Genomic DNA, 23,613 nt, shown 5'->3' on the forward strand with positions numbered 1-23,613 from the left:
ATAACTTCTCAGGCAAAAGCTTTGTTTTTAAATTAATAGCCAACATGACAGCCAGTCTGCACTAAGAGCCCTTCTGACCAATAGGGCTGGAGTCGACTAAAGAAATTCTTGGTGGAATAAAGGCATGTACTGCAGATCAATTAGTTGACTAAAAAGGGAGCGCAGCTAAATCTCTCAAAACTTATGCATCTCTATCTGACCCAAGCTGCACTCATAAGACTACATGACACAAGTTCATGTAAAAATAACTATTCATGCAGAAAAAAACAAACAAACTGTGAAGCTATGTATATATGTAAAGACAGTTTAAACATGAATCATGAGTTTAATCTGCCTTTTTACATATAATACCAAAAATGCCAAATACTCAGAAACCCACTCACTTACTAACTTCTCCTTTTTGCTGTTGTCCTATAAGCATCATTATAATCTAAATAATATAATAATAATAATAACAATTCTACAAATTTTGGTGGACTAAATGACTAAAGGTCTATAGCCCTATTGACCATCACCTGTCACTCATTCACATTTTTAGGTATAGGCAAGATGGGTAAACTGTCTTACCCAAGGACACAACAGGAACAATTGGAGCTGGGATTGAACTGCCAATTGACACATCTGTTGCCCTTGCTTGCTCAGTAAAATATTCTGCATCATAAAGTTATGCTGTCACGGACCAGCTACTGTAATCTAGACTGGCCCTATTGGGGATGTTACATATCTTTTTGACGTGAATAAAATTGAATCATTGTCAGATGTCAGTGAATCCACCATCCACAAAGGTGACATGGTGCATTGTGGTTAAGGACACTGCCGCAAAGTAAAGTTTTCAGCCCTGGTTTTAGTCTAGGGTTGTCAAAAGTATTGAAAATCAGACACTAAGCGATATTAAAACTATCAAAACTAGATATTCATTTGAGCAGATATCAATTCTAAAAAAGTCACATTCACAAGACAGAAATGAACCTTTCCTGAATGTCTAGAATGGTCTTGAGTTGTGTCAGAACAAGTTTAAGAGCACATAGAGTAGTGCATGACCATGGACCACTAAGGAATTTACCTGGACGACTGAAGGATTACACAGATACACTATAAGATCATATGGTAATTTAAAAGCCACATTCTATTGTATATCATGGTATCAGAATCTGTACTGAGTATAGGTATTCCTTAGTATTGAAGTCTAAAATGTTAGTATAGTGACAACACTATATTAGTCAGTATTGATTATTAGAGGATGAAGAAGCACAGTTAGGGCTGAAAAAGTTGGATAAGTGATCTGTGGCCATATAAGCTTGTCAAAGCCCGATCCTGTCAAATCTCAAAAGCTAAGCAAGGCTGGGCCTGGTTAGTACTTGGATGCCTAGTATGAAATTGGTGTGTGTGTGAGTGATGGTTGTGGTCGAAGGGGCCGATGGCACAGATTGGCAGCCTTGCTTTCATCAGCCTGCCCCAGGGCAGCTGTGGCTACAATAGTAACTTACCACCACTGGGTATGGAGTGAATGAATAATGCTCTGTAAAGCGTCTTTGAGAGTCCAAAAAAGCAATACATAAAACTGATATTTATTATTATTAATTATGGTCCTGTCACTGATAATATGTTCATTCCCTCTAGGGTAGAATTTCTCCCTACAGGAGATACTGCATGTCTATGGGGATATTCTGGACTGATTAAATTAGTTATTGCTAAAATCATGTTTTAGGATTCTGGTCAAAGTTCACATGTTAAATGTGTACAGAAGACCTGACAAAAAAAAAAGAATTATGAACAGACAAACTAATACAAGATTCCCATTTTACAACATGTATGTACAGATTTAAACTGCAGGGTTAGTAGTTTTTTTAAGCAGATGAATTTGTTGTTTTTGGAGGAAATTATGATATGTGAAAAACTGCAGCCTTTACGGTCTGATAATTGCATCCATTAAAATTGTAATTTCGGTTTGATTATGATTAATCTTCAAAATCTGAATACTGACTATAGTTCAGTAAACTGAGGACACACACACCAAACAAATACATTGTACCTTTAGTAATGCAGTATTTAAAACTCTGTATTGTTCTGAGCTTTTCACACAGGGGCTTGGGTCAGATAATATGGATTAGAGCTGCAGTCCCTATCTTTAAAATGATAAAGTAACCGAGGAGAGCACTGAAAATGGCTGTGAAATGAGAAGTAATAGCCAAAGCTGCGATAGAACGTGCCTGGGTGTGTGTAGAGAGAGAGAGAGAAAGTGTCTGCCTTCTAACGTCCATTAAAACAGAGGCTGCATCCGAATACATTAGAGTACATTAGAATACATTAGGGGATTTGAAGGCTCCTGTGCTATTAATGCATGTGGACAGTGCTAACAGGATTGACGTCATGCTAGCACTTCTGTCAGATTACATTGTACTGTATGGGGCTAAGGGTGATATGGGAGAGCACAGGCTGAAGGGGAGGTGGTATGGAGAGGGTGGGGGGGAATTCACGGAGCTCTCTGAGAATTAGTGCGCATCGATAGGCCAGATTACACACGTACATAAAAGGTATTGGGAAAAAAACACAATGCCAATATAATATGAGGCTGTTGGATACAGCTCTCAGGTATTAGGTAAGCTTTTAATGCGTGCACTGATAGCACAAAGGGTTTACACAAATACCCCATGGTAGCATTTAATATTGTTTGAGTGAGGATTTGTATAAGTTAAAAATGTAATTAACTGCCAACATAGTTAGATCTGTCTATCTGAAAGCTATATTTGCCAAAAACAATGTATAAACATATTTTATAAAGTTTCACTTTCATTTTTGATGTTGAGTCTCCCCTCCCGTTACTCCAGATGCAAAGTCACTCCCCCTTCAGAGCACTACTACAGCACAATCAGCATGCATCCTGCTAATGAAACTACTGCTTATTGCATCAGGTTTGTCAAGTTGTTAGGCACAGTTTTGTATCACTGTATAACTGCAACAGTCTGCAGCAGAAAAACTTGGGATCAATAAAGTATCTCTCTGGAGAATTTTCATATGAAAGCATGGACGACATAGATTTGTGGGCTGAGCATTTCACAAAATCTTATTCCTAACCTTAAGGAGGGTTTGAATAAGGCCTTGGAGAGAGCACTAAATTAATCAAACATCCAAGGATGACATATAAAGCCTCTTCAGGTATGTTGTTGAGGGAATGTTATAAAATGGTAGAAAAAAACAAAAACAAAAAACATTTTCCATAATGAAACAGGTAAGACCTAAACTTTTCATTAATTTAATTTTAGTATTGCAACTCTTGTCCTATATAGCAACAAGCACAGTTTACTTCAGATGAGGCTTAATGTAAATGTAAACCACAGCCACATCTCTTATCAGAAGGGGTGAGTATTATGGCAAAAAATGTATATCACAGAGGAGTCAGATCACCATTTCAATTCATGTACAGTGTACATTTTGTATGTACTTGTGTGCATTATCTTGCCATTAAGAAGTAAATTAAGCCGTTTTCTTCATAATAATGCTTCACAATGATTGGTTAAATCAGGTGTCACTCACTGCGGGCTTTACAGAGGTTGACCAATAGAGGAAGTGGGTCTGTTATGAGCAGTTACCTTAAATACTGAAATGGTGAATAACAATATGACAATATGACTAAAATAGCAGATTGTCAAATGGATAAGCTCACAATTAAATTTGTATCACCATATTCCCCAGCCTTAGTCATCAGTCTGTGCCAAGCCAACTTTCTTCAAACTGGGGAGGAGATGAAGGATGCTCCTGTGTGTGGAGTTACCTTCAGTAGAGACAGAAGCAATGTTGGTCAGTGGAAACCATATTCAACTTCCTCTCATTCTACACTAGAGTAAACTAGAGGGTTTCACCTGCAAAAATGGGTCTGAGAGTGAACTATGAACATCACATAGCTATGGATTTAGAACAGTACAACAAACAGTTGGTAATCACAAATTCACTGCAGCTGCTCTGTTCACATTTTTGTACAAAATGGATGTTCTGCTCATCTGGCTGACATTATGTTAACAACAAACTTTTCAAGTGGTTCTACTTAATCAGCAGATCTGATGACTCTAACATTTCTTCACTAAAACACAAATTACAGTCATGAATTTCAAAATATATGAATCTAACACTAAACATAATATAATTTCTATAATGCTAGTAGGAGCTACCGTAATACTAGTCTTTATGTCTGAGGTCTGATCTTGCTACTGAATAAAGAGTTTATATTCTATTTTCTTTATTCCTAAAATGTAAGGCACGCAGCAAGCATCCCACTTGTGGACATGGATCTGCACATTCACATTCAGCCACATACAAACAGGTGTTTGTCATCAGTAACACCTGGTTTTAATTAAGCGTGAATAGAGCCTTGTCAGATGGGCATGACTGATTGGTTTAATACTGTAGGAACAGTAGATAACGCTATTAAACCATTGTACACATATAGTTATAGTAGCACAAAATGTCTAGTGTTTACTGTCACTTTAAAGGTGCATTGTGTAATTTTTCTGGTGGTGAAATGTTTCACAGTATGGCATTAAACATTTCTATCTTCATGGAGACTGAATCAGACCAGTTGCAGGTCAGTTACAGGTAAGATCTGGAGGGGCAACCCCACTATCAGTCTGAGTGCCTATTTTTCTTGGTATTTTTGAGCTGTAAAACCACCTGTAATTGAATAAATGTAAGGTATCACTGTGTGTCTGTGTATTTAAACATGAATTGTCAACATCAACCTGCTGCCTTTTTATTCAACCCAGATTGTGGCATGTTGGTGAATCCTAAATCATGCCTACCACATGCAAACCCCCAAACCTTTTTTTTTTTTTTTCTTACTGGGCCCTACATATTTGCCTGCCCTGTGCTTTGGCAGTGTTCACATTCTAAACAAACCTCCTCCACACATGCGTTATCACAGGAACAAGCCAAACGAGGAGATGCCGAGGAGATTGGAAAGGCGTAATGACTCCACGTCTTAAGCAGACGAGAGCTAAAGACACTTAATTAGTGGATTGGGGGCACAGAGAGGCAGCCTTCACAGTTTGGTCTCGACTCGGAGCTGTAACATGGAATTAATGTTCACAAGGCATGAATGAGAAGATGTTCTTTTTGAATATTTCATTTTGGACGTGATAGAGTGACGGAGAGGAGAGAAAGAGAGAGATGAGCAACCTGCCTGGAATGGAGCTATAGGAGTCATGCCAGGACATTGGTTTTAGCTAAAACACTGGACAAACAAGTGATCATTTGTCGATACAACTCTGTATCTTTAGTTAGTTTAGTAAATTTTAATTAACTTAAAACTTGTCAAACATATTGAAAATTGCACATGTTAGCAAATGCAAGCTAAAAAGTTTAAGATAGATAGATAGAAAACAATACAAAATGGATTTAAACAACACATTTTCAGGAGCCTGTGTCCACAGTCACATCTAGTGGTTTGATTTTCAACAAAAAGAGCAAGTGTGACGGGCAAACTATTGGCTAATGCTAGTTAGCTCATGATTGTAATTTGAGAGGGACAACAGCATAAATCAGCTCACCTGTAGCTCCAAGTCAGTTAAATCTGCATTTTAATATTTTATCTTCCTCCCATCTGTATTAAAAGTTATTGACCTAAAATGCTGTAATGTCAACTGAAAACCCTGTAGTGCAGGCTTTTTGACTCCTTTTTCAATTTTTGCTTAAAATATGCATCATATATCAATTGGCTGAATGCACCCTGATTGATTATTTGATTAAATCCTAATGACCCTTCATTTGGACACTGCCATGATTCCCAATACAAAAAACACCTTTCTTTCACTAGATCACTTATGAATGGTTTTTGAGATATACTGTTACAGAGATAGGCGTAAGTAGAGAGAAGATTTAGAATTAGAATTTAGAATTAGAATAGACCAATGATACCAAAGGAACTCTCTGCCTTCACAACAGATTGTCTTCTGTCCTGCTACCACACATGCAATCCTCCTCATGGGAAATCCTCTCCTCTTCATCCTTCTGCTCTTTCCGTGTGCCACAACAACCCTCTTAGGCAGACACGAGTGACCTTCTCATTGAATTTCAAATAGAGAAATGCCTTTAAATGGTACTGTTCGTTTGAATGTAAGGCTTGTGGAATAACAGAAGGAGCTCAAGAGCTATGGATGTCTAAGGATGTCTAAGGCAGGAGAAGTGCATTTACAATTAGTACAGCACCCAGAGACTAGGGTTGCCAAAAGCATAAAAAATCTGATACTAATCAATAGTAAAACAAATATCAAAACTAGATACTTATTTGAGCAATCTTTGATACCAAAAAAATCACATTTACAAGATAGTTATGAACCATTCCTGAAGAATGATCTTGAGCTGTAGCAGAAAATGTACAAGACCAAACTAATAAACTCATAGTTTTCCTTAGTATCGATATCGAGTTTGAAATTTTACTATCGTGACAACACTAGTGGAGTGAACACTCAACACGTTGTCCATTCAAGAGAATAATGACTACTGATGATGTAGGCCAGATAACAAGGACTGAGCTGGAGGTGTCGGTACAATAGTGTAGTTTCCCTATCAATGCAGTATAATATTCTGTCACATATCCAGCTTCAACAACAGACTGAATTTCTCAATATGGAGAAATATACCACCACCAGTATCTCTGTGTTTACTCTACCTCCATTAAATCATTACTGTAATCTCTACTTGCCAGGTTTTAAATGTGCAGTATGTAATTTTTCTTGTGGAGGGCTTGTTTCCATGAAGATGTTCTTGCTTTACCTGAAATGTTCCACAGTATGGTATAAAGATAGTCTGTCTTGTTTTTATTCAGTTACAGGTGTTTTTTTATTGCTCATTTAATACCTCGAAAAGCATGCATTCTTATTATGACCGGAGTCATTTCTAAGGATCTGATCAGTAACAATGGGAATATATACAAGAAAAGCAGGGAAAGGGAAACTTGACTGCTTATGCTGTTCATTTTGAACAGAAATTGAACGCAGAGTCCAGAGGTGTTATGGATTTGTGTATGATTAGAACATATTTTAAGCTGTGATGCAACAATCCGAGTTTGGTGAAGACAACTTTGAATTAATGGATTAATGAAACAAGCCAAGTGTGAATGAAGCAAAATACAACTTCAGATGTGTATTTGAAGAGGGGACAATGATAAAAAAGCTCATAATTTTGCATAATATGTGTCCTTAATGCAATCAACAATCGACTAGAAAAGTTACACAGTGCGCCTTTAAAGCTACAACAATCTAGTCCTCAGTCATGGGTCTGTTTAAGTGCCTTCTGAAGAAAATGTACATCCGTGCTTCAGACATCCTGAGTGAAGCGTCTTGCTCTCACACCTCCACATCTCCTCAGCACAGCACAGCACAGCCTGGCCCGCACACACAGCAGAGGGGCAGAGGGCAGCTAGAATGTGGAGAGATGATCTTATTGGATTAACCCTGTGTAACCATGGAGGATGGTGAGAGACCCTGGAGACGGGCAGACGCTGAATGTATCTCACAAACAGACTCGGCACCGGTAAACAAACTCCTCATGTGTGAATCAGTGCTGACAAATACAGTATGTGCGCTCATGTGGGCTTGGACCATCTGCACTGTGGGGGCACATAGAGTAGGTGCATTTAGAAGAAAACCATCATGGGCGTGAGAGTTAGTGCCAGCTCAATGGGTTGTGTAAGGAAGAGCATCATGTGTTAAATAAATGTGTGCCAAATCACTATGGGACAATAACAGGGATATCACCACAAATCAATCCAATTTAAACATGGTAGGTGGTATATAAAAGGAACTGTATGTAGCCTGCAATCTTACCTTGAAATGTATTGCTTTAAAAATGTACTACGTTTACAAGTGAACCTGGGTTACGAGTAGCCAGACTGGTGCCACCTAGTGCCTTCACTCAATTTAATTTCTCTCCAGCGGCTAGGTCAGGAATCAAAATACAATAGATTCTCAAAAACCCCAGAAGTGCAAGTCAACATTTCCCAAGATCAAGGATTTAAAGCCGGAACAAAGAGAATGTTATGTTTTATCAAGACGTTATTGCCCTTCTTCCTATGGGATTTGGGAAAAGCTTAATATACCAATTAGCCCCATTACCTACGTGACTACCAAATAGCAGTGATTGGTTAAATGATAAAAAGTACCCGCCTACCATCAAGCGAACAAATTCCAGGACGTCAGACGGTTTGTACGAAGTGACACGAAGTAAAATTGGCTGATGAATCAGGCTAGGTTACTATTGCATCAACCTGCAGCTAGAGGACACATACAAGTTTGTCTTATTCTCATGTGGACTCTCCATGCCATGCAGAGGCTGCACTAGCACTGATTCATGATTGGCTGCAAGTGCTGGGGTTTAGGTAGTGAGCATTCAGATCAGAGAGAGACATCTTAGGTTTAAACCAACTGGATTTCAGTACTGAAACTGGCAACCCAAATGAGAGACTCATGTGAAGCTCATTCTGCTGGTTCATCTTGAGAACCAAATCACCAAATTCTAACATAAACAACAATGTTTTTTTTTTTTGCAATATGAATAAATCTGCATTAGAATTGTTATCAGAAAAAGCTATTTAATTTGAACATGTTTACCTTGTATCTGGGGACAAAGATAGGTAATGTTTTTGAAATTTAAAATCTAAATCGTACATAGAGTTCCTTTAAGACGTATTAGCAGACAGTTGATCTTGAAATTTTAATTCACTAGCAAAATTACATCTGCATAATGTATTGGCTATAAAAGAACCATTTTAAATCTCTCTTTACAAATAGTGATATATAGTAGGTTATGTGAAACAATTATCACATAATTACCACCATATCATTGTACTCTCTGTATTGAGAAAGTCATGTATCAAATTCAGAGGTCCCTTGCGGTTACTACTACAATAGATGTGCTGATACAATAATTACAGTGATGAATTCTCCTTTTTGCTGTGTCAAAATGCTACAAATATCACTATAGCATACATAGTTAAGGGATTATGCTTTTCTAAGGTATAAGGTAAGTGCATATATATTTTTGCAGTGTAAGTAATCTGGAGGAGTGGGGCTGTGTTCTTCTGAATGACCCATGGGGAACAGTGTAAGTCAGCAGAACACGGACAGAAGAGCAAGAGGAGAAAGAGGAGAGGAAGAGAAGAGAAGAAGATAAAGGGAGGAGAGATGGGGAGCATAGGAGGCGAGTAGGGGGAGAGAAAATAAGGAAAAAAGGAGAGGATGAGAGGAGAGGCGAAAAAGGCAAAGAGCAGAAGAGAGCAAGAGAGGAGGGTGAGAGGAGGTAGGAAAAGTGAGGTGGGGAGGAGAAGAAGCGAGGAGGGGGAGGAGGGGAGGAGATGAGGATGAGAGGTGGAAAAAGAGGAGCGGGTGGAGAAGGGAGGAGGCGTAGGAGGGAGAGAAGAGGATAAGAGAGGGAGGAGGGAAGGACAAGGTAGAGGGGGCAGAAAAAACAGAGGAGTAGGAAGGAAAGAAAAGGACGGTTTGAGAGGAGGAGATGAACTCTTACCCTGCTGATCCAGTGGAGTCAGGGGCCTCGGGGTGCTCCGGGGCAGGACAACAGAACTGATGCAGCACAGTCTCACTCCTGTGGGACAAAACAGCACTGCAGTCAAACACAAGCACTGGTAATACAGTACCAAGAGCCTAAGTTCAAAAATCTAAAGGCGCTGTATCAGATTTTTACTATCTCCAAATGTTAAAAACAAAATTAGTTAATTTTTTGCAGTGGTCAGTTATTCCTTGCTTATCTTGAGCATTCCGAGGACACAACCACAGTTTTGTGTCTCCTGTCTGTCTGATTGCATTACATACTTATAGCATAACATGGTACAGAAGGGGCATATATTTGTTTAATGGGTAAAACCTAAGATTAGAATAGAAATTTAAAAGTTGAACATTGATAATCAACTGATGATAGCTCTACATCTTAAAACACATTTATCGTCTGACCTATTTTTGCTGTTTATTTTTAGACAACAGCTTGTCCCTCCAGGGCTACCGTAGGTGTTCACAGCCCGTAAAAGCAGGAGGTGTGGAGAGAGGAGGTGCAATCTGAAAGGCCACTATAAGATTCCACAAAAACAAAAGTTATATTCAACTCTTTAACACAGTGTAACTCGCCTGCTTATCTCCATGGAGATGTTACAGCTTTGCTGAGAATGTTTCACAGTTTTGCATTAAATTTGTCTATTATTTCCTTGTGGTGTTTATATTGCTAAAACCTGTATAGTGAGGAGGGTCACCTCTCCAGAAACTTGTCAAAATACTAAAATTTCAAGCTCAATTTTGATACTAAGGAATAGACACATTACTCAATACCAATTACAATACCACAATGAAAATAAATAACATGTTCTTTCAACATAGAATGTCAGTTTCAAACTGTCGTACTTTCTTTCATATTAGTGTATGGTAAGTTCAATAGTGGTTCATGGGTGTATATTAGTCTATGTGGTCTTGTTCTTGTCCTGATATAGCTCAAAATCAGTTATTCAGGAAAAGAAAGGTTCATTTCTGTCCTGTGTTTTAGTATAAATTAGTATCTGATTTTCAATACTTTTGACAACCTTACTAGAGACCTGACCTGTAAATTGGCCTGGTGGTGCAACATCATCTACTTGTCTCCATATGTTTAATGCCATACTGTTGAACATTCTAGACAAAGCATTGATATCTCCATGGAGACAAGCATGTTAGACTTTATTCCAGAAAAGTTACACAGTGCATCTTTAAAACACATGTATTTATATTCATTGGTGGAAAAATAAGAGGCACATTGTTGTTTTGGTAATGATAATCTAAAAATGAAAAGCCTCGCAATCCTCTGTTTAGAAAAATTCCTTGCACAGTGTTGAGGGCATGGTTCCAAAGTTGGGATGCAAACTTTTGGACTTTGTAGTGTTTGTGCTTTCATCTGCAGAAGTCAGAATGTTAATGCGACTATTTATACGGGCTTCACAGTGTGGTGTGGTTCAAAGCATTTCACTCCTGAACCAGCCGGGTTGAGTCTATTAGCACGGTCCTATTAACAAGACCACAGGAATGCAATCAGACAGATCAGAGTGTCAAATGACAAATTTACAGAGGTATTTTTAGCACAGATTTGCGGAGGACACATACACATTATCACCACCGTAGGCAAGCTGGTTATTGTACATGGCATGTGTTTTACATATATTTGTAAGTCTTATTTTATCAGTTACACTTGAGTTAAAATATAGATTTTAGGATTGTTTTGTCTAGAGCTATATTAGACTAAGGAAATTCTTACCCTGAGAATCTATTAACTGACTAAAAGGGGGCATGACACTAGTAAAAGCTCTCAAAATCATAAGGATCTTATGCAAAAACAACTATGTCATAAGTGAAAAGTAAGATTAAACATATAAACATGGTCAGTGATTTTGGACGATGTTCCTAAATATAAAAGCCATGTATTTTATGCTATTATTCTTTATTCCCATAATGCTACTTTTGCCTCTCAACCTCTCAGGTCATATTATGCAGCCTCTCTCCCTACCTTCAAAATGATGTTTCAGCTAAGGGCCACAACTCTCTTCTGCCCCATCTCCTTCAGCAGAACCATAAACCTTTTCAGCCTCCCCAGCTCCTCATCTTTACCCCAAAAAATCTTCATGTTTAAATTATTTGCATCCTGCTCCATTAGGTTATTAGTTATAATAAACCACTATCAAAATATAAGACTAACTGCATGATGTCTCCTTTTCTCATGTGTAGTATCTGTTAGCCTGTGCATTCCCTCTCATGTTTAACCCCCCCTCACCATCTCATCTTCCTGGGCACTGCATTAGATTCCTGTGGATTATTTCTTCCTTCTCTGTTTACACACAGGCTCTGATGGGCCTGCAGACTCTATGTAGGTCAGACTAAGGCACAGAAAGCTTAGAAAGTGTTTGTGTCCTGATTAGAGCACAGCCGGACTACACTTGTTTTACACTACCCGGCTCCGATGAGCACTGATTTAACCCCACGTTTTAAAGCTTATGCTTAGTCTTGCATGGGTTTCTTTACTCCCAAGGTTTGTAATCTCGCATAGACTACATTTGACATGCTTATGTGATAGGTGAACTCATCATATGTGTAATACTTTTTGCATGCAACTACTAGAATGTCCTAGAGTTGTCACAATGCTAAAGTATCAAACTCGATTCCAATACCACAATGATTTAGACAACAGAATGTCATTTTCAGCATTAAATCATAGTACTTGCGTTCATATTACCATGTGGTCTTATATCCTGTGTATCCATGGGTGTATACTAGTCTATGTGTACTGATATAGTTCACTGTAATCCCAGTCAAATTTTAAATACACGGGTTTATTCAAGAAGCTTGAGCTGAACAAATAAATAGAATGAACCAATAATTAGCTAAAGAAGTTAGTTATTCAACCCTCTACAGCTCAAATCTTATTGTATTACAACAAAAATACCCCAAATTCTTAACACTTTTACAAAGAAATTGTACACACCATAAATATTGCAGCTTTCTGGTAAAAATGTCTAAATCTGAGTGTGTGCTGCCTTAATGGCCTCTGCGATTTCAAGTACTATGTGACATTGCACAAGACTGCCCTGATTTCTTTCACGCATTTCTACAAACAATGGGCTCTAGGGGCAGCATCTGCTGTGTGGATACTTGTGGCTGTGGGTGGAGTTTAAGTGTTTAGTCCTACTTTAATATAGATCAAGATCATAGTAAAACTATTTAGGAAAGGTCCATCGTTTTTCTATGTGATCTAGCTTTGATACTAGTTTTAGTATTGATTAGTATCTGCTATTTTTTTATGACTTTTAGTAGCTAGTCACGCATGGTGATGTGCATGTGGCTCCCTGTTTGTCTAATCAGATTAACTGATAAACCGACATTAACACACCAAATAATTACAATCACATAGTTAAGGCAATTATTGACATGAACTCTGAAGTGTTCTATGTGTATGTTTCTTTGAGTAAAAAAGTGGCCCATGGGTGGAGCTTTTCTAGCATGTTTATAACAGCCTTTGTGCAAGATATGTTTCACTTTAATTTGATCTGTTAATTCTCTTAATTATAAGCATGCTGATGCACCACACTCTCTCTCTGTGAATAATTGTTTGAATAATTGTGATTTCAATTCAAAATTATGATTAAAGAATGTGATATCAAGTTGCCCTAACACAAGCTGCCTAGGAGTGGCGAAGCACATAATCAATGAGCAATGCCAGTGTGGATTATCTTCAAGTTAGTGTACAAATGTATTAATATTTTGTATTCATAATTACATACAATACTGAGCAAATATGTTTTGATTGAGCAATATCATCCATTTATATGAAAAGACATAAGCATGATTAAAGCAAGAGAGGATGAGATCTTGAGATATGGGTTAGGTAGGGATATGCATGGAGATTTAAAGAAACTACATTTTTGCAGCACATGCTAAATCCTTGTCTACTAGTGTCTGGCTTTCTGAGTACTGCCAGATCTAAATCTGAACAATATATGGCATGAATTATGCCTTAAGATGGTCTATAATGAGACTAAACCAGGTTTACTATGGCTACTATGAGACTAAACCATGTTCTCAATAGATTCATCCAAAAGAGAGCAAAACATGAATAGATTGGTCTCTAAATAAAAGGAATAGTCAAACTGCAGAGGGCACAACCTACCACCAGAGGAAACCTGCATACCACCATTGGTGCACACGTCACAGTTTGAGAAACACTCTTGATTACTTTCTTCTGCACAGTAGGTACCATCACTAGTTGAAGGAAAAAGCACAGATCTGCCATCCTCTAGCAGATAAAAATCTAAATTGAATGGACTGAGTGCATATTCTAACAAAATAATCTATAATAATCTGCATCTTTTATTTGTATTGAATTCTTAAATAAGCAAACTGGTTATCCGTATTTGCCATTTCAATTCCAAGTTACCACCAGCCAATTCCCTCTGGCACTGCTGTGTATCCAACAGCTTTCCTTCCATTCGCCTGTTTTAAAAATGCATCGTCCTCTTTTATTTATCACCTGTCAACATCCGGATCCTTTTGCCCTGCTATTGTCTTTCACGTGAGGGGTGCACAGATTCCCAGCAAAGGTCAGAAAACATATATGTAAAATGTAACAAGCCTGTCCAACGGCCATATGCACGAGCAGAGGAGAGGATCCCAAATGCGTCACGTATGTATCCATCTGCAGTAGACACGCAGCCAGCTTCCTAACACGAGTCCAAGTGAATATTTCAACACAACATAGTCCCTCTCTCACTCCTGCTCCTGTTTGGTGTCAGCGGTTTTCACGAAAGAGGCTAGGGCTAGAAAATTAACACGGACAAGATTTTAAAGGTTATATCAGGTAATGCTGCAGGACACCAATTATTTAGGCATATATTAGCATTGACCAAAGGCAAGCAAAACACTCTCACACTTTCAATAATAAAAGGAAACTCAAACGAGGTCTAATAGAGAATTTTTCAGCCAATAATGATATTTGTCTTGCTAGTATGGCTGATATCACTGTCTATTTTTAAAAAATTAGGGCACTTTACACTTTTCATAATAATAATAATAATAATAATAATAATAATAATAATACATTTTATTTATTAGGCACCTTTCTTAACATTCCAAAAATTATGTTTTTAAATCATTTAAAAATGCCAATTCAATCACCTCTGCAGCTTTTTTGCTCTTCTTTGTCTAGTTGAACTCACCAATCTTAGGGATGTACAAATACCACTTTTTTCAAAATGAGTATGAGTTTAAGTATATCATTTTGAGAGTTTGACAATACTGATACCATGCATTATTTTTAAGGTCACATCACAGTGGTAAATCTAATTCTTTTCATATGATTTTTATAGTATAGCCTACCTTTACACTGGAATAGTTATTTGAAGTGCTGTTTTAAATTTTCACTACTCTGTCTTTGCAGACTGTGCTGAACCCGCTGTATTCTGTACAGTGTAATAAGTCACAATGCATGCACAAACAAAGAATCACGTGCTACTATTTAAACACAAGCACTGTGCTGATATCCTTTTTGAACTATTAAAACCTTGAAGAGTTCTAAATATTGTCACGTGACAATCACATGTGTTTAAAGCTGAGCTTAATGTTATAGTTAATGTGCTTCTTGATGTTCAATTCCTCTCTGCTCAGCACTCACTGCTTAGCTGAGAGGCGAGCCGTGAGCATCAGATTAGGACGTAGTGCAGTTATAGTGGTATCGGCTCTTGGTGTCTAATCTAGTCTGTAAAAAGACAGCCAAAATGGATGGAGCGAAAAATAGGAGAAATTTTCCATACCAATATAAGAACAAATTCGCACATTTTGGTCTATATTCACGCAGAAAAACAAATCAGTAGGTAACGGACTGTCTGCTGCAGAAAAATAAATGTTGCTATCCCTGTATTTCATTATAATATCATTTATTAAACTTGACACTGGATTATTCTCTCCACCCTTAGTTGCCTTGCCACCAATTACTCACTCACAGACCACAAACTAGTCAAGGTGGATGTCTTGCCTGAGGACACAACAACAGTAAGATGGTTGGTATTCCCAGCTGTCTCCCATCACAGTACTAACCATGACCAACCCTGCTTAGCTTCCAAGATCAGATGAGATTGTTTTTAAGTTGGTATGACTATTTTAGAACTCTACAAACACGCTTCTGAAATACTTGTAACAGTTAAGCATCTGTCTTCTGTCAAATGTGAACGTGCATCAACATAAATTCTGAAAATACAGTATGTTTATTTATCTGAAAAAATGCAATTCAGTGTTTTTTGTAAACTTCTCAGCCCAACTGTGCGTGAGGAGATGAGCCGGGTAGCTGGTTATTTCTGATCCCAGCAGCGCTCCGGGGGTCTGCAGTGGCTCTGTGTTCTGCAGAATAGAAGAAGTGAGGACGGAGCTGGCCCAAAGCCACCCCCCCATCTCTCTCTCTTTATGATCCTACTCTTTTGAATGTATGTAGCCATCTCTCTTCCTCTGGTTCCCCTCTTCCTGTTTACATAAATACATAAAAGACGAAAACTACCCATACCTGAATTTGTAATCTATATTTCACAGCCACACTATGGAAAAGGTTTGCGGGAGATACAGGGGAATTTTGTAAGGCTTTCACAAGTTTTTCTTTTTCTTTTTTCTTGACAGTAAATTCTCAGCTCCTCAGCCAGCATTGCACATAAGAACAGTATACTGCACGCAGAATCCAAAGTATTGTTTGAAATTTGAATAGTTAAACTATCAGATCTCATTTAGTAATCTTATGTTTTGAGTTGACCCATTTACAATATGGGATAGGACTGAATGCTTTAGAATATCTAATTGCCTTTTTCTTTTTTCTTTTTTGTCAAGCACTGCAATTGCAGCTAGATTAGATTATATGATTATAATTTATATATTAAGATTCCATTCACATTTTAAAATGTGTCCAAGAGTATTGACAAATTGACAAAAAGAAATATGAGCTGACAAAGTAATACAAGAATAACATGTTGGTATAGCTTCAGGGTGAGCAGTTTTTATGCAGAATAAGACAGAATATTTTGTTGTTTGCAGAGAAAATTATGGTACTTCAAAAACTGCTGCCTTTACAGTTTGCTAATTGAGTCCATTCAAATTGTGATTCAATGAATCTTGCAGTCAGTTTGGAAACAGTGCTTACTTATCTCTTGTCCATCAGCATAAACAAGTGGGAGATAACCATGAAATGAAAAGACAAACACTGATGTTATGTGACAGCCTCTCAGGTGGACATAGTGCAGGAGACCAGGTCTGTAATGGTGTGGTTTAATTTTTATGGGCTAAACCGCTCTTGTGTTACAGTGGATTATTGTCCACTCGTTACACTGGACCCAAGCCTTGGTCTGACCTGCCATTGGGTCATTTGTCCTGGATCTATATGTATCGATCCAACCTCCTGCGGTAAGTGGAACAGAGCAGAGTAAAGGAGATATAGGAGCATAAAACACTGGACTCAAGCCAATGGTTTATGACACATGTCTTCTCCAGACACTGCCAATACTCTGCATTGATACACACTTTGGATCTGCAGTTTTAAAAATGAATTCTACATGAGAAAAATCAGACCTCATTTTCCTCCTCTCTTAGAACAGTAGAGCATGAAACATTTGCAACATAGAAAATGAACAGTTCATGTTTTGACAGCAAGATTCTGTTCAAAGTGTTAAAGTGGGACTGAACACCTAAACTCTGCCCACAACCACATTTCAAACAGAGTTGATAATGTGGGCAGTGCCTGAAGGACTGAAGAGAAGAGTGAGGGACGGGGAGGGGTCTAGAGGTATGTCAGCTAAAGCCAGGTAGAAACTCAGAAATCAGAAACATCTGCTTTAATCGGGGCAGTCTTTCGTAATATCACCAACTACTGGAAATTGCAGAGGCCACTGAAGGCAGCAGAAATTTTTATTTTGTACTAAAGTAGCCACAACATGACTAGGAACAGTAGATAATGCTATTAAAATAACATATACACAGTTAAGAGTTTAGTTCCACTTAAAAGACACGCTGCAGCAGCTTTAAGAGAAGAAGAAGAAAGAATCATGTATTTCAGAACATGTTTGTAGAATTCTAACTACAGGATTTGCTTTTTTACATAATAAGAGAGGATAAATTGTTGATAAATTGTAGTTTGAAGAGAAAATTATGTTAAACAATTGCATTTTTTGTGTTTACTAATTGCAGTCATTTCAAATTTTGATTTGATAGCGATATATCTTGCTGTCCTAACCACACTACTAATTAGAAGACAGAGCAGTGTGGCTTTGTAATTGTGAAGGAAATGCAAACATTAACATGACTAAAATTTGTGCTGGGAAGGTGTATGAGCCAGGAGTAAATGGTTTATGCAGGCAGTTAAAACTATGCATATGGGTGTACAGAAGATGAATTGAGTATATATTTGAGTATAATTACATTAAATAATTGGATTAATGTTGCATTTGACAAGCTTCTCAAAGTATTACAGTAGGACATTATCCATTCCCTCCCCACTCATTGTTGATGGTAAGTTGCCCCTGTCACAACTGCCCTGGGACTGCCTGACAAATCCATGACTGCCAATCTGCTGTAACAGTCTCATATATACACAGATTGTAAATAAGCCTGTGCCATGTTTTGTCGCCCAGATGAGATAAGATTTCATTCAATAACTTGCAGTAAGGAATAGGAACAGTTACTCCAGGCAAGTTTTGGAGGTGCAAATATTATCATGTCTCTGAGCACTCATTTGTCTGATTTAATCCTCACCTGGTTACAGTTAAATGGTAGATACAAACACATGACATAAGCAGTGTGGCTCTGTGTTCCTGCAGTGGCTTTGTCTGGACACATCCGAGGCTCCATGTAAGCTGGCCCTGCTCCGCTCCGAGTGTGCCTGCCTCTCCTCTCTCTAGAGAAAGCCTGATTACGCCTCGCTCCATGGGCTAAGTGGGGCATATATGGCGGGCTCAGCTGGGAAGAGGGGGTGGGGAGAGCCGGGACGCTTTCTCCGGCCCCATAGGCACATCCACGTGCGATGGCAGAGCACAAAAGCACACACCGTACATCCGAAGAACAGGGGAACAGTCAGAGAAATGGGAGCTCTAAGATGGAAATAAGGCACAGAAGAGTCTATATGTGCACACAGGAGAAGGCAGGAGCAGACAGGAAGAGACAGGTGCGACAGGAGCAGACAGGTGCTGACAGGAGCACTGACACCTCCCCTCCACCTGCCAGGACCGCGCTATAGACCAAGGTGTCATCCAAAAAGAAGGATGATGGATCGATAAGGAGCTGGAGCGTGAGGCTGTATTCAAGGGCACACACGAGCTGGACTTGGCTATTGTACTGCTCATCAAGCCAGTACACACTATACAGAAAAGAAGTGCTATTATAAAACAGACAATATATTTTGGTTTACAATCTGCTGGTGATTCCCCTCTCTCACATTGTATTTTCATGAGAAAAACAAAAAAACTAAACAATATATATCCAACCAAAATCAACAATAAACCATTTAAACATTTATTTCCAAAACACCTCTAAATCACTCTGATATCATCACAGCAGTTCACATACAGCTGTTTTAAATATCCAAATTAGACTTGAATCTACATTTAAACTGTCACAAGAATCAAACATGACGAGACAGCTAACTGTGATCAATAGAAAATCAGACTTAAGTAAGTTATAATGCACTATTACACAGTACTTAAATGAGGACTGTAGTAGGACTGTGAAAAGTATAAAAAAAATCAGATACAAAACTATACTAAAATGTAAGGAGAAAAATGGCCGAAAAGGAAAAAGGCACATTCACGCGACAGAATTAACCTTTTCTGAATAGTTTTAGAATGATCTTGAGCTGTATCAGAACACGTATAAAAGCACATGAACATAGTATACGCCCATGGACCACTATGGAACCTACCTGGACATCTAAGGGAATACACAGATGTAAGGCCACATGGTAATATAAAAGTACTACGATTTAATGTTAATAATACAGTACTTGAAGCAATATAGCAACTCCAACATTGTGTAACTAATGAAGCAATCAGATGGAAAAGGAAGTGGGTGTATAAGCGGCAGAAGTCAGACCCAAGATCAGATCAAGTCAGTGACACAGAATTCAATTATATCATATTAAGTGAAGTTTATGGGCCATTTTAAAGCTCATATTTGTCAACCTCTACACAGATATACTCCTCTCATACCAAGGCCACTGCATACAGCCGCTCTGCCAAAGTTGTACCCTGTCTGACATTGAAACCAAATGGTGCAAAAGTGATTATGACACAACAAACATGGAGTAGTTGCCACAGGCTTTGATGCGTAAAGGAAGATTTATGTTTCAGATAAATATTATGATTGCCTTAAAGGTGTACTATGTAACTTTTCTGGTGAAGAGTCTGCCACCTACTCGCCTCCATGGAGCTGTTATTGCTTTGCCTGAAATGCTCCACATTTTTTTAACTTGAATTTATTTATCTCCATGGAGACAAGAAGGTGCCATCATTAGGTCATGTTGCAAGAAAAGTAACCCCATGCAGTGTATGAAAGTATGTTTTTTCATATGACAATTTTCTCAACAATACAAACTGTTGATATTGTCTAAATGTAAGATAGATAAGTTTAATGCTTTAGTGTGGAACAATTCCAGGCAAAGTAATTACATCAAGACATGCAGGTGACAAGCCCTTTACCAAAATATTTACAAAGACTTAGTGACACGATGCTAAAATTTCAAACTCAGTTTTAACAGTAAAGAACAGACTTGATACTCAGTACTGATTTTGATAACCAAATTACTATTTTAAAAGCTCTTTTGTAGTCAATATTGTAGATTTTCCAACACAAATAATAGTATTTACGTATTATACCATGTGGTCTTCTGATAAAAATCAAGATGAAAGGTAATTTTTTGTGATGATTTTTTTTTTTTTTCAGTATCAATACTTGCTTAAATGATCTAGTTTTGACACTAGTTTTAGTATTGATTAGTATCTGACTTTCAATACTTTTGACAACATTACAAAGTGCTTATGTTTTAATCAAGGTTGTATTCTCAGTACACATTTGAACTGCGTCCAGAGACATTCACATTAGATAAAAGGTGGAAATGTGAACTGCGAAACTAATACAAGAATCCCATACAAACATGTTTGTTGACATCTAAACTACCATAAGACCATATGAAGACACAAGGAGATTTGGTCCATTCAAATAGTATTTTCAAACAATTCTTCCTTCTGCCTTAGCTGATTCATCACTACATCTTAGAGAACGAAGGGTGCTGCTATCTGTGATTTTATTGGTTTTTTTTTTTTTTTTATTTACTCTGCCTCCTTTTGCCTTTTCTTTGAGTGTTGTCTTGTCCTGCTCTGTGGGGGTGGAGTCCCGGAGAGACCAATCACAACTGACACAGCTGGGACAAACACACACACTAATCTTAGGTTTTGTGGACACATTACACTGACTAAGATACATTTCTGATCGTAAACTTAACCAAAAATACTGCTTGACAAATCAAAAAGGACCCATATTACAGTATTTTCTGATTTATGTTGTAATGTATGTCCGCATGAAAAACATACCTGTAGTAGTGTTTTGTTACATTCAATATGCTGTGTTCTTCTCTCAAACTGAAGAATGCAGGTTTTCCAAAGTATTATTTTGTCAATTAAAACACGCAAAGTTCATCCTGTGACTATACAAAGATTTCAGTCCCTATAATGTCACACACACGCACACACGCACATGCACATATATACATGTCCACGCACAGACATCCAGAGACACAAGGCATGCTGCTGTGTCATTAAGTGATGTACTATGAAGCTCTGGTGCCAAGGAAGGTTGGTGCTCAGGTGCGTATTAATGTCTGAGTGCCTTTGTGACCAGGGATGTTTCTAAATAAAAGCAAATCGCAAACTACATGAGGAGCAGATTTTAAATAGCTAGTTTGCCGCCACCTAGTGCCTCCACTCAATTTCATTTCTCTCCAGCGACTAGTTCAGGAATTGGAATACACTAGATGGTTTGCAAGAACCTTGGAAGTTGAAGACTGTGCACCGGCCAATCAGCGAAGTGGTAAACCAACCTGAGTTGCGATAGCAGACTGCATACCTGCCTACACTATCCTTCCTTTGTCAAATACAAACTTCGCATTTTTTATCGCACCTTTAATACGCATGTTCTTCTCGCACTTCCATGAAGTGAAACCGGCTGATGAATCAGGCTAGGTTTTATACATAGTAGGGCTGCAAACTGAGCCAAAATAACAATAAATAAATAATAAATCACAAATCTTGGGTTTTGGTAAAACTAAAATGTACTCTGAATGAATATGAGGTATATTACCTGCTGATCTCATAGTTAGATGTAGACCTCTACAAACATGTTCTGAAATGCATGTGATCCTTGTGTAAGTCTTCTCTCAAATATGAATGCTTCGGGGTGAGTTTAATATTTTGGCACCCAGCTGCCAAAATATGCATGACCAATACGTGCATAAAGCTTTATTGATCACTTAAGTCCAATGAGGGTACTGCAAAAATATGACTACACAGCTCTATCCAGTTTGTTGTAAAACAAGGTTGGGGGTGAATTTGCACTAAATTCAAACAGACAGTTTAGGGAAAATCACCAAAACTGGTCCTACATATTGGCCCAACAATCTGTTTCTTTGAATTCTTAACAATCAGTATTAGCCCTGAAAAAAACATATCAGTTGATCTCTGCTGATTATCTTAGAAATTAAGCATGGACTTTTATGTTTCTATATTTATTATTTGTGTCCATTATTTTATTAGTATGAGTGATGACTCAAATTGCACTGAATTTTAATAGAAGGGATAAGCATGGCTGGGGTATGTGGAGTCAAGATTTCCCCATTGTGGTCAAACTGAAGGCTCCCCAAACCGCCTCTTATCTTCCATAGGGCCCTCACGAGGCAGAAACGTCCCTGTTTGTGAGAAATGTAAAGCTGCAACATCAGAGCCTTCACGGGTCCCGGCAGAGCACTCAGGTCTCTGCTGTATGACAAGCAGCACCATGGACAGCTACTAAGTGTTGCATCTGTGTCCCGCTAACGCCGTAACCTCCATGCGTAAAGTCATTACTATGCACGCGCGCACACACACGTACATACGGTGGGCCTACAGCTGTTTGTTATGTAATGACCAAGTGATTATGATCAGAAATAATCCACAGTTTTTTGGCACAGACCACTGAAAATTTGAACTTCACAAACGACTTATTTTTTTATTTAATTATATTTTTTCTTTCTTCTGTTTTTTTTTTTAGGAAATTGCTAAACATGAATTAAGTATCAGATGGATATTCTATTTAGACCCCTACGTGAAATGTGTAAAAAAGCACAGCCTACTTACTCAGATTTCCTCGCCAAAGCCAAAGAACGACACAGGGTGGTAGGGGTCATGGGCACCAAGGAACGACAGCTCGGACAGTTGCTTCCATTTTCTGGGTCACTCTCCACGGGGGATACAGTGGAGGGGTCTGCGGGAACAAGCTGCATGTCTCCGGGGTCCAGAGGTTGTTGAGGGGGTGCTTGGACAGCAGGAGCCGCATCCAAGGCTGGAGAGGCTGCATTTTCCGCCGCTGGACTCGCCTTATCCTGGTTCTCTTGGTGGTGATGACAGCTCGAGTCTGGGTGATGGTGATGCAGATGGTGGTGGTAGTAAGGGAGCTGTTGCTGGACTCTCACGTCCCGGAGGTGCCTGTTCTCGCCGATCAGCTCGTCCACTCGCCGGTCTAACTCCTCAATCCGAGCGCGCTGGGTTTGGATAAGGCTCTGCTGGTTCTGCACGATGGTCGTAAGCTCCCGCAGGTACAGAATCGCCTGCACCGGGTTTTCCAACAGACTGGAGCTCATCATAGCCTAGAACAGAGAGGGGAGAGGGGGTAAAGGTGGACCGACAGCTTGGTTCGGGCGCGCAGAGGAAATGCGGGGTGAGGTGGGGTGTCCTCCGGTGCTTCTCCGCGGTGCTGCTCAGTCGGTTGTGGATGATGAAGGAGCCGATGCCCTCCGTTCCTTCCCGCCCAGCCTCTCTCTCTCTCACTGCGCTGA

General features: G+C 38.7%; 1 protein-coding gene across 1 annotated transcript in view; it reads right to left on the reverse strand.

Moving 5' to 3' along the window:
* The window catches only part of iqsec3b (IQ motif and Sec7 domain ArfGEF 3b), a 66,488-nt gene that overhangs the window by 42,490 nt on the left and 385 nt on the right, over positions 1–23,613 (reverse strand). Inside the window, exons 2-3 of the mRNA XM_020934754.2 lie at positions 22,916–23,424; positions 9,514–9,591 (exon numbers count right to left, since the gene is read on the reverse strand). Coding sequence (XP_020790413.2) covers positions 9,514–9,591; positions 22,916–23,421 — 584 coding nt within the window. The 5' untranslated portion in view covers positions 23,422–23,424. The remainder of the gene's footprint in view (positions 1–9,513; positions 9,592–22,915; positions 23,425–23,613) is intronic.

This window comes from Boleophthalmus pectinirostris, unplaced genomic scaffold (genome assembly GCF_026225935.1).
Source record: "Boleophthalmus pectinirostris isolate CB_2022bp ecotype Guang Dong unplaced genomic scaffold, ASM2622593v1 HiC_scaffold_2, whole genome shotgun sequence".
In the NCBI taxonomy this organism is placed as follows: domain Eukaryota; kingdom Metazoa; phylum Chordata; class Actinopteri; order Gobiiformes; family Gobiidae; genus Boleophthalmus; species Boleophthalmus pectinirostris.